Source organism: Macadamia integrifolia, unplaced genomic scaffold, assembly GCF_013358625.1.
Source record: "Macadamia integrifolia cultivar HAES 741 unplaced genomic scaffold, SCU_Mint_v3 scaffold2692, whole genome shotgun sequence".
Classification (NCBI taxonomy): Eukaryota; Viridiplantae; Streptophyta; class Magnoliopsida; order Proteales; family Proteaceae; genus Macadamia; species Macadamia integrifolia.
Genome location: NW_024868891.1, coordinates 15,095 through 25,219, shown reverse-complemented (window position 1 = coordinate 25,219; position 10,125 = coordinate 15,095). Strand labels below are relative to the sequence as shown.

At 38.3% G+C, this 10,125-nt stretch overlaps 1 protein-coding gene across 2 annotated transcripts in view; it reads left to right on the top strand.

The window, feature by feature from the left end:
- The window catches only part of LOC122067071 (protein MICRORCHIDIA 7-like), a 15,151-nt gene extending 12,785 nt beyond the window's left edge, over nucleotides 1-2,366 (top strand). The window contains exon 7 of one of the 2 annotated variants that reach the window (XM_042630922.1): nucleotides 1,514-2,366. In XM_042630922.1, coding sequence (XP_042486856.1) covers nucleotides 1,514-1,640 — 127 coding nt within the window. In that variant the 3' untranslated portion in view covers nucleotides 1,641-2,366. The remainder of the gene's footprint in view (nucleotides 1-1,513) is intronic. The other variant, XM_042630923.1, reaches the window with a different exon arrangement.
- The last annotated feature ends 7,759 nt before the right edge of the window (nucleotides 2,367-10,125 follow it).

The following is a 10,125-nucleotide window of genomic DNA, read 5'->3' as shown; positions in this document are numbered from 1 at the left end:
AAAAAAAAAACCTAAGAAGAGAGAAGTAGAGAGGAAGAGAGTAACAACCCTTTAGGGTTTTGTGGACTCCCTTTTATAGGAAATAGGAAGGGAGTAGAGGAGGACATCCAAGTTAGAAGTAGGGAATCTCCAACAATATTTCTTCCTTTTTCCCTTTTTTTTTCTCTCTCTTCTTCAAAACGTGGGCAGCCTCTTGAACCATTTTTCCTTTTTTTTTTTTTCTTTCCTATTTTTTCTCCTATTTTTTCTATTTTTCTCTTTTATTTCCTTATTTCTCTCTCTTTTTGTGCAAGAAACCTCTTGGACAACCTCCTTGCTTTAAGTGATGAGTAGGAGAGAGAAAATCTTTCAAAAAAAATCTCCAAAAAATGGTAGCCACGAGGTTCGAACTTGAGACCTCCTAATAAGGAAGGGATTTTGCACACCACAACTCACCAACTACGCTAGGTAGTTGTTGTTACCAAAAACGAATCTTCAATCACTTCATCGATCCTTGTTGGAATTTGGAATATTCCTTGTACCTCTGGGACAACTGCAAACGGGCTGATTCTGCATCTCGGTTCAGTTCTGATCTATTAATCTTTTTCTGGCCCGAAAAGAATAATCACTTGTACGGGTGACCAAACAGATGTGTACTTTTAATTGAACATGTCCATCTTGCTCAGAATTTCATCCTCTTCGCGACCATGAAAAGAAACAGGATCTCTTTACTTGTAAAATTGGAGATATAGCGCCCGATAGTCCTTAAGGCATTGAAAATATAAAACCTGCAAAAAGAGAGTAAAACCCAAGGTAGCTCAATTCTAAATATGCAAAATGCATGTTTTACTATTCTAGATTTCACACATAAATGTGCTCATCACCAGAGATGGAAACTAACTAGCTAAAAAAAAGGTGAAAATTGATGTTCTACTTTGAATCTATTGATTCTAGCTTTTGCTTTATGTGTACGAACAGTGGTGAAAATTAACCTCAGAGTTTGGTTTATAGACGTCTCATATTGTACCATAAGTATTATAGTGTATCATAGCGTCCTATTGTATGAAATCTAGTGATACACAGTGGAACATTAGGTTACTGATATTCTCATTCAGTATTTGTCTTATGAGCTTGATACTGATACAGTCAGCACTACCTATTGTGTAAGTGTTATGAATTTATACTACAAGCAATGGCAGCACCAAAGTAGTTCGGATTGAGGTAGGTTAGTTGAGCTGACTGTTTTCTGTGAGGGATCGTTAATTATTTATTTTGTTAATTTGGTGGATCAAAAAGCATATTGCTTCCATTTTTTATTTTTTGATTTTTTTTAAGCTGGCTGAAGTTTTGTGCACCTTTAAAGAGCATATTACGTCTGCTACTTTTTCGTTTTAATTTTTAGAGCAAACTGTTTAGTTAGGTGCACACCTTTTCATTGTCCATATGCTTTTGGGACTGTTTTGTTCTTATGTTTTTGTTCTTGTCTAGCTCTCGTACTATTAAAACTAATCATTTTATTTGTGCTTCTTGTCAGTAGCCCAACACAAAGCATTGGCATGTTGTCCTACACATTTTTGAGGACCACAGGAAAGGAAGACATTGTAGTTCCCATGGTAAGAACATTTCACAGGATCTTTATGGCATATATCTCATATTCCTGAATTCCTTTCGTGCTCTTCCCTTTTCTGGCATTTAATAATTTCTGTTTATCTTTCTATGAGCATAAAACTTGGGGACTTAACTAGTTGATGCTTGTGGATTGCTTGTAGTAATTTAGACTTATTGATTGTATCTGTCTATTTATATGTATGAAGTTACTTCCTTTCTACAAGTCTTACTTTAAAGTTCGTTCAAATTCATCTTCTTTCTTAATATCCTTCTGCATTTGTTTGCCCCTTTGGAAAAAGTTTGTTCTGGAAGGACAAGTGGTTTATACCAAACACTGATTATCTTTGCCTAGCTGTGAAGCAAAGAAGTACTCAAGCTTTAGGAATCAACATCATCAAACTTATGTGGTACTTTGGGATGTAATTTGTTGGCTATCTTCTTTGAAATTTCAAAAAAAATTCAGAACAGTCCTGGTTAACCTCTTCTTGGAGTGATGTAATAAATTTGCAGCGGAAGTCTTCTTAGTATTTATTGAGCACTTTAAATCAACAAGACAAAGTTTTGTTTTTTATCATAATTTTTAAATCAGCAATACGGTATGTCCTGCAGGGTGATTATTTTTTCATTGAACCACGCTTACCTTATAACCTCTACCCCCTATGGTGAAGAACAATTTGTCTGTGTTGATGTCTGTGATGCCAACTTAACAAGGACCTGATATACACAAATCCACTCAGCTGAGGTGATGGGGAAAGAAGACCTGGCAAAGCTGATAAAAATGTCTTAATTGATGTTTCCGATTGTGCATTTCAATTTCCATATGGTCATGCCGAAATTGAGTACTTTTAACCAAGTCCACGTAATGAGCTTTTTATCATGGGAGTCATAAACGAAGCTGTCAATTCTAGTATCCACAATCAGCCAATGAACACATGTATTGATCCCAATTCTGAAAAGCTGCAAAGGGACTTCTTAGGAGGGATAGTGCTATATTACAGACATATTAAAATCAAAACTCGTGAAACTCCCCTGCTTTTCTATCCTTTTCTTTTCTGTTTGCTCACTCTACATGTGGCGCCCCACATATTTTCCCATCCCAGCCCTTTTGTTCCTTAAACAAACAGGCCCTAGCTAGTGAATTATGCCTCCTTAAATCCCAGAAAAAGTGTGCTATGATGAATAGGATGGAATTTCCATCCTGTCTTTGATGCAGAACCCAGGTCACAAATCATATTTGGGTTCGCTATAGGCCCACCCCGACTAATAGGACTCATTCACTTTAAGGGAATGACAATCTCTTAATTTATTAAAACTTAAACCACAAGAGAAGGAAACAACCGAGGAAGGTAACGTATAAGGTGGGAAGGGAGAAAACTTGGAATGGAAAAAAATTGATGGCAAGATGTAATAAAGAAGAAAGGGAGTGGCAATGTGGAAAGAGGGGGGGGGGAGGTTGGTGGCAGACCCCATCACATGCAGTCCTTGGGTAGGGGGAAGGCTGGCCCAGAACCCATCACATTTTGAAACAACCAAGGGGAAGGTTCGTTTTCAACCTCTTGCAGAAGCAAGAGGCGGAAGACCAGAACCTTCGAAGGAAAAGAACTCCTTCAGAAGTCCTCGGCTGGACCTGAAACATCTGGACAAGGTCAGTATTTTTTTGGGGGGGGGGGGCTTTTGAATGCATGTAGTAATCAGACAATATTGGCTCAATCTGCATAAATAAACTCTGAAAATATTTCTGGCGGTAGACTTATTTTCAGCCTTGGTTGCTGGTATGTAAATCTTTGGAAACCAAACTCTAGGGTTTGTTCGCCTATGGTAGGCAGCATATGCCCAAAATCTGAGGTGGGAAGGGGTTGTATCGATGGAGATGAGGTTTTAAATCTCGATCTTGCCAGCCATCTCGATATCCAAAAAAAATGAGATTTGGCGAGATCTCACTGAGATCTTGTATTTTTTGGGCGGTCGTCTTGCTGGTTGATCTCGGTGGGCATATGGCCTTTGTAGGCCCTGAAACTGTGTAATTTACCTTATTTTAGCCATTCTAAACAAAATGAAAACATCAGTTTTGTAAAAAACAAACTCAAAATGGTACTTTGACAATGTACCCTATGTAATTAGGGTTTTAGCCCCCTGAAAGTTGGTATTATCCTATTTTAGGGGTTCTAAACACAATGGGAACATCAGTTTTTTAAAATCAAACCTAAAATTATACTTTGACTTCGTACCCTATATAAGTAGTCTCCAACTCTTCGGACCTTAGGCTAGTATGCTCTATTCCACAATAAACACATGACACAACATAATCATAAGAATTTAAAAGACATCATATATTAGAAAAGTAACTCCAAATGTGGATGAGAAGGTAATATTCTCTACTCTTTAAGCTTCAATGAGTTTAGGACTGGAGATCGTCAAGCAAAAGCACCAAAATCCTTGCTCCTTGGTGTTTTTTCTTCAAAAAAGTAGAGGCGAGATATTGGCGAGATTTAGCGAGATTTGGAGAGATCTCGAGATTTCGGTCGAGTTCTTGTACAATTTGTATCTCGCCATTCATCTCGTCTCACCTTTTTGAAAAAACGAGATATTAGCGAGATCATGAACCATGGATGGAGATTGATCCCAATTTTAAGGGGCTGCAACTACTGCCCAGAGCAGGAGATGGGGAAATAAAATCAGAAGTAGAAGAAGATCTGGAAAAGAATGGGTTTCATAATTTCTGCCCATCTTTCCATTGGAGAAATTATGAGAAGAAGATCGATGTCGATTTAGTCTTATATACGTAATAGTTGGAGCATGCCGGCAGGTGCCCCTGAGGGCCAAGGATTCCCAAATCTATGGTAGGTGCTGGGACTAATAATAATAATATACAGGCGTTCTTGAGCCTAGCGCTAGCCGTTGCTTGGTTCTGGCACGTGCCTTACTCAAATAGGGGGTCATGGAGTCGCTTGGTTACGATTGAAGCGCTGAAGCCCCCCCCCCCTTTTTTTTTAATATAGGGTGGTCTACGATCAGCTTTTCTTGCTTGGACCAAGCAACGATCCTGCCACTGCTCTATTCCCGACTCGAAATCCATAAAAGACATTCTTATCTAGCTGGTGTCAGTCTCTTGGTGGAAGGGATCAACTAAAGAAGAGGACAATCCTCATCTCATTCGTTGATTGGTGTGGGACGATACCCTTTTAATGGTGAAGGAATCCTTGCAATGGATGCAGAGTTGGCTGAGAACTTCTTCGGTTTAGACTCCTTTGATGGCTTGGCCTTGCCAAGGCTGAGGTTGAGGGTTCAAGTCCCTCCTTCCGCTCCTGGCTTTGTTGTTTAGTGGTAACAAGTGGCGCTGTCAAGCTCATGAGCAGCAAGTAGCAAGCAGCAAGCACTTGGGCGGAGTAAAGTGGATCTACAAGCACCATTGCAAAATTACGTGAGAGAAAGAACATCTTGGTGGAGTCCCACGGAGGATAGAATAACAATACTTAGTGAGACGGAGCAGAGATTGTCCATGCCCTTACTGATTGAAGAGGGTTCAGCAATTTCATAACCTCACTAATAGGAAATCCAGAGAGAGGGTGGTGAATGAAGATAGGAATACTATAGAGTCACTGACTTCGAACATCCGAGCATAAGAGAGACCGGGAATCCCTAGCTGGAGTAAGATATGAATGAGTTGAGGGAAGAACTCCTCTCTTTAAGAATCACTTGCTGCTACCAAACGAGTAAGCTAAATAATAACATTGCCCATTCTAAGTTAAATAATAACACTGCCCATTCCCTATGGTTGAGCTGCTCTACGAAATCCAGGTTCATCGACACTAGACGGATCCAGACCGGTCAGTGATAGAGACTATGAATAGAGCATTAAGAGCATGTAGAAATGGAGGAAGAGGTAGGTAGAAATAAAAAAGGCAGGTGAAGCCATAAGAGAAAGGCAGACAATCAGGTAAGTGAACATTCCAGTAGCAAGCCTTTCGTTCGATCTCTTTCTTTAGCTCTGTTAGGATTTAAAATGTAACCGCAAGCGTACGGATCAGTGTAGCTACGGGTCGAACACAGGGAGAGTAGGGCCACTTTATTTTTTGCTTCTTTTAATAATGCGAAATTGAACCGATTAATGGTTGTGATCTAATTCTAACTATTGTCCTAAACATATGTATCTAAAATAACGTCCTAACTATTCGTCATCTAAGAATTTAAATATGCAAGCTACGCAATTAAAATTAAATAAATAAATAACTGAAAATAAACAACCCACGCAATTAAAAAGTAATGAAGGAAAAAAATGCTGAAATAAAAATAAAGTAAAAGAAAGGGGATAAAGCTAGAGAGAGGCTCACAAGTAGGTTTCTCTACTTAGCTCGAGGGATGCATCATAATATGAGCTTCTCTACTTGACTAGAGAGTCACTCTTACAAGGGTTACTCTACTTGGCTTTAGGGAAAGGGAGGCAATTAAAATAAAAACAATAAAATGATGNAAAAATGCTGAAACAAAAATAAAGTAAAAGAAAGGGGATAAAGCTAGAGAGAGGCTCACAAGTAGGTTTCTCTACTTAGCCCAAGGGATGCATCATAATGTGAGCTTCCCTACGTGACCAGAGAGTCACTCTTACAAGGGTTACTCTACTTGGCTTTAGGGAAAGGGAGGCAATTAAAATAAAAACAATAAAATGATGGTTCTATGGCTAGGAGGGGCAAAGCCAACACATACACTAGCCATGAACCTTGGGGGAAAGGGAAAGCAATAATATAACAACTGAAATTAAAATCCTAAATTAAGAAAGAAAGGGTAGTCAGAAGAGGGAATGAGAGGGGGGAGAGAAGACTATTGAAGAAGCCTACCTACCTGAATCAATGCTTGAACTTGAAAGCTTGGGTGATTTGAGATACTGCCAACCCTAAAAACCAGATCTGGAATGAACCAAATCTGAAATTTCTAAGCTTGGAGAAAACAAATCTTGAAAAAAAAAAAACTGAACTTGAAAAGGAGATGCTCCATGGCTCGTGATCTTGTCACCTAGATCTAAGCCTAGAACTATAACTTTAAAAATTACAACTCAATTGCATAAATCATAAACATAAAAGGCTGAATAAAAATAAAAGAGTGCTTGCATTAATTGAAATAAAAAGCTATTACAAAAGTGATTAAAGTAAAAATAAAGAAGAAATAAAACTAAAGAGAGTGAGAGAGGGAAAGAGAGAAGAGAACTGAGCATAAACTAAAAAATAAACTAAGGGGAATAATAATAAATAGGAGGGGGGAGGAAGGGGCTTTTATAAGGCTTTGGTCTTGCCTCATTCATTTTACAAGTCTTCTTTAAGAAAAGAAAGAAAATAAAATTAAATTAAATCTTGGTAAAAATCCTCATTCTCTAAGATATTGTGTGAGGAAAGAGAGAATCTGTTTCCAAAATTAACAAATTCTATTCCTTCCCTGCAATATTAACCAATATCTTGCAATCTTGACTAAGTCAGAAAGGAATCTCTGCATAGCGTCTTCAAGATCTTGTGAGGTGGCAAGGGGAGAGAATAATCTTCAGGATTTTATAGGAGAGAGGATGTGGTACTAATGAGTGGGTCCCACCTTTGGACAAGTTAGTTCAAGCTTGGACCGGTTCTTGATTCACTTTAAGCACTTTCTCTTGTGGACTTGGAAACTAAAAAAAAAAAAAAACAAAAGTAGTACTATCCAAAGTGGGGAAAAATGTACGCTTGTATCCCTAAGATTTCACATATTATTGTGCTAATCAAATTTCCCCACACTTGACTTTTGCTCATCCTCGAGCAAGAAAAATAAATAAAGAAACAAAAGAAAAATCCTAACTCACTTTAGGATCAATTCATTTTCAGCATTTTGGACTACTATGACCCCTGACTTCTTTGGCACCATGTGCACTGGACTTATCCACTCGCTATCAGAAATAGGGTAGATGATACCATGATCCAAACACTTTAGGATCTCTTTCTTGATAGCTTCTTGCATCATAGGATTAGCCCTTCTTTGTGGTTCCCTAGAAGGTTTTGAATCCTTCATGAGGTGAATATGATGTTGAACGATTGAGGGGCTAATTCCTTTAATGTCTGCCATGGTCCAACCTATGGCTTCCTTGTTTTCTTTTAAAACTTTGATAAACTCTTCCTTTTGACTTGAAGTTAAATTTGAGGCGATGATAACTGGTAGAGTTTGATCATCTCCTAAGAAGGCATACCTTAAGTTAGAGGGCAACTCTTTCAAATCAAGCTTAAGGGGCTCAACAATTGAGGGTTTAGGAAGTGAATTTGATAGAGGACCAATGGGCTCCATGGGTGTATGAAGGCTCCAAACCTCAGAGAAGAAATTTTCAGTATCATCCTCTAATTCTTCCATGCATTCTTGGAATTCCGAATCAAAGTCAATGTCAAAAGTCTTAACAATATCCTCAGAAAAATCCTCAAGCATATTGACCTCTTCATCAATATCATCAGAAGAAATTGTGGTTTGCTTGCCCAACCTATACATGTTGAACTCCATAGTGTGGTTTCCAAAAGATATCCTTAGTAGACCATTCTGACAATTGATTAATGCATTGTTGGTAGCCAGAAATGGTCTTCCAAGAATGATAGGGATCTTATCCCTAGTAGTGAAGGGTTTGGTATCCAAAACAATAAAATCAACTGGGAAAATAAATTCTCCTATGCTAAGTAGAACATCTTCGACCAGCCCTTTCGGAATCTTGACAGAATGGTCGGCCACAGGGAAAGCTTATATCCCTAAGATTTCACACATTATTGTGCTCATCACATAGAAAAGAAAGAAAAAAATAGAAGTGATTGATGAGATTGATTAGCAGGGAAAAAAATTGGCCTACCAATCAAATCATTAGTATTTATTCAATGAGAGAAAGCACCTTGCCAGTCTGGCGTTTCCTATGCCAGATGTTGGGACCAGTGGGAGGGCGTAGGTGGGCATTTGTGCAATTGGAGAAAGTTCTAACTAGAAGGGGTGCGCTTGGTCCAACTGCAAGGTAAGAATGTTTTGACTTGGTGGTCAAGTGGTCGAAACAGCCTTTCGATATTTTCTGGGTAAGGCTGTATAGTTCTCACCCCCGGGACCTCACACATGCAAGAGCCTCATGCATCGGGTACGCTCTCTTTTGAGGAAGTCCTAACTATTATATATGAAAGAGGTACCTGCAATGGATTATGTTGCTAACGCTAGAAGTAATCACTTTTCTTTAAAAGATGTGTATCAAATGGGTAAGAAGCATTATCTGTGCTTCTTTTTCTTCTTTGCCAGTAAATTCAAGATACTTAGTACTCTTCAACCATGAGGCAAGCCTTTTTTTTCTCTGATAGGTAGGCTTTAAGGTGAGTTGAACTCTTGACCTCTTTATTGTGAGGAGTTGGTTTTTGGCAACTGAGCTATCCCTCTTGGGGTTCATGAGGTAAGCTGTTAATTGATTGTAACTGATTGTAGAGGCATTTGTTAAAATGGACGAGCTGACAAACTTTCACTAGCTCTTTGTAATTACCTTTTACATAGCTTTTGATTATTTAAACCTTTTCTCCTCCATAACTCTGCAGAAAATACTGCACATTGCTTTTCAGAACAAATTATGTCAAAGGACCAGGAGAAGTAAGTACTGGATCCAAATATCTTTTTAATCTTTTTTCCTTTCCATTTTATTTTAAATAAAAACTTTTGATGTATAGAAAGAGATTTTTTTGTACTCACCTTGGATCATAGATATTAAAAGGTACCTGGCTACTTATGCTCCAATTTTCTTGTTCCCAGAAAACAGTTCTAATATGTGGCTGCAGGCAGTTAATTGCATCATTCATACAATTTTAATGGGAAGTACTCAACCAAACCACCTCTTCCCAGCTCCCATAGTATAAAAGATTCAACCAGTCATTTGTATATTTATGAGGGTTGTGCATCATCTGCTGTTCGACCTAACTCTTATGAAACTGGGGCAGAATGTTCTCAAATTTCTCCCTTAGGGTGTGATGCATTGGATGTGAAATAAGGGTGTTATAAATAGGAAAGTAAAGTAGGATTGACTGCAGGCAATGTGAGGGGTTTCTATGATGATCTCTTTTGTCTTGGCCCTTGGAACTCATCTTTTGGTCACCTGAAAGCAAACTTCTTTCATGTGGGCACATCCCTCAGTGCCTATTGTTTTGTCCATTTAAACAGTGAGCGAAAGAACCTTATAGGACCATTAGCTGCATTTCAGCGGAAGAATCCGCCTACTAATTATGTGGTGTAGATCTGCATATATTACCAAAAGCAAACGAATCATGTTAGTCAATGAACTGTAGATTTTCATGGTTTTTAAGGTTGTTCATGATTCTCTCCCATTTTCTCTATACAGGTGATAGCTGTAATAACTTATCAGATAATTGCCGGAACGAGGTACTCTGCATATTTATTTTAATTTAACTTTCCTTTCAATTTTGTGATGAATGATTTCTTTACACCTTGTTGAGAGAAATACCTAACAAAATACTATCTAGTTACTTCATGACCTCAGCCTAGTGGTCCTTTCTAGTAGCTATGCAT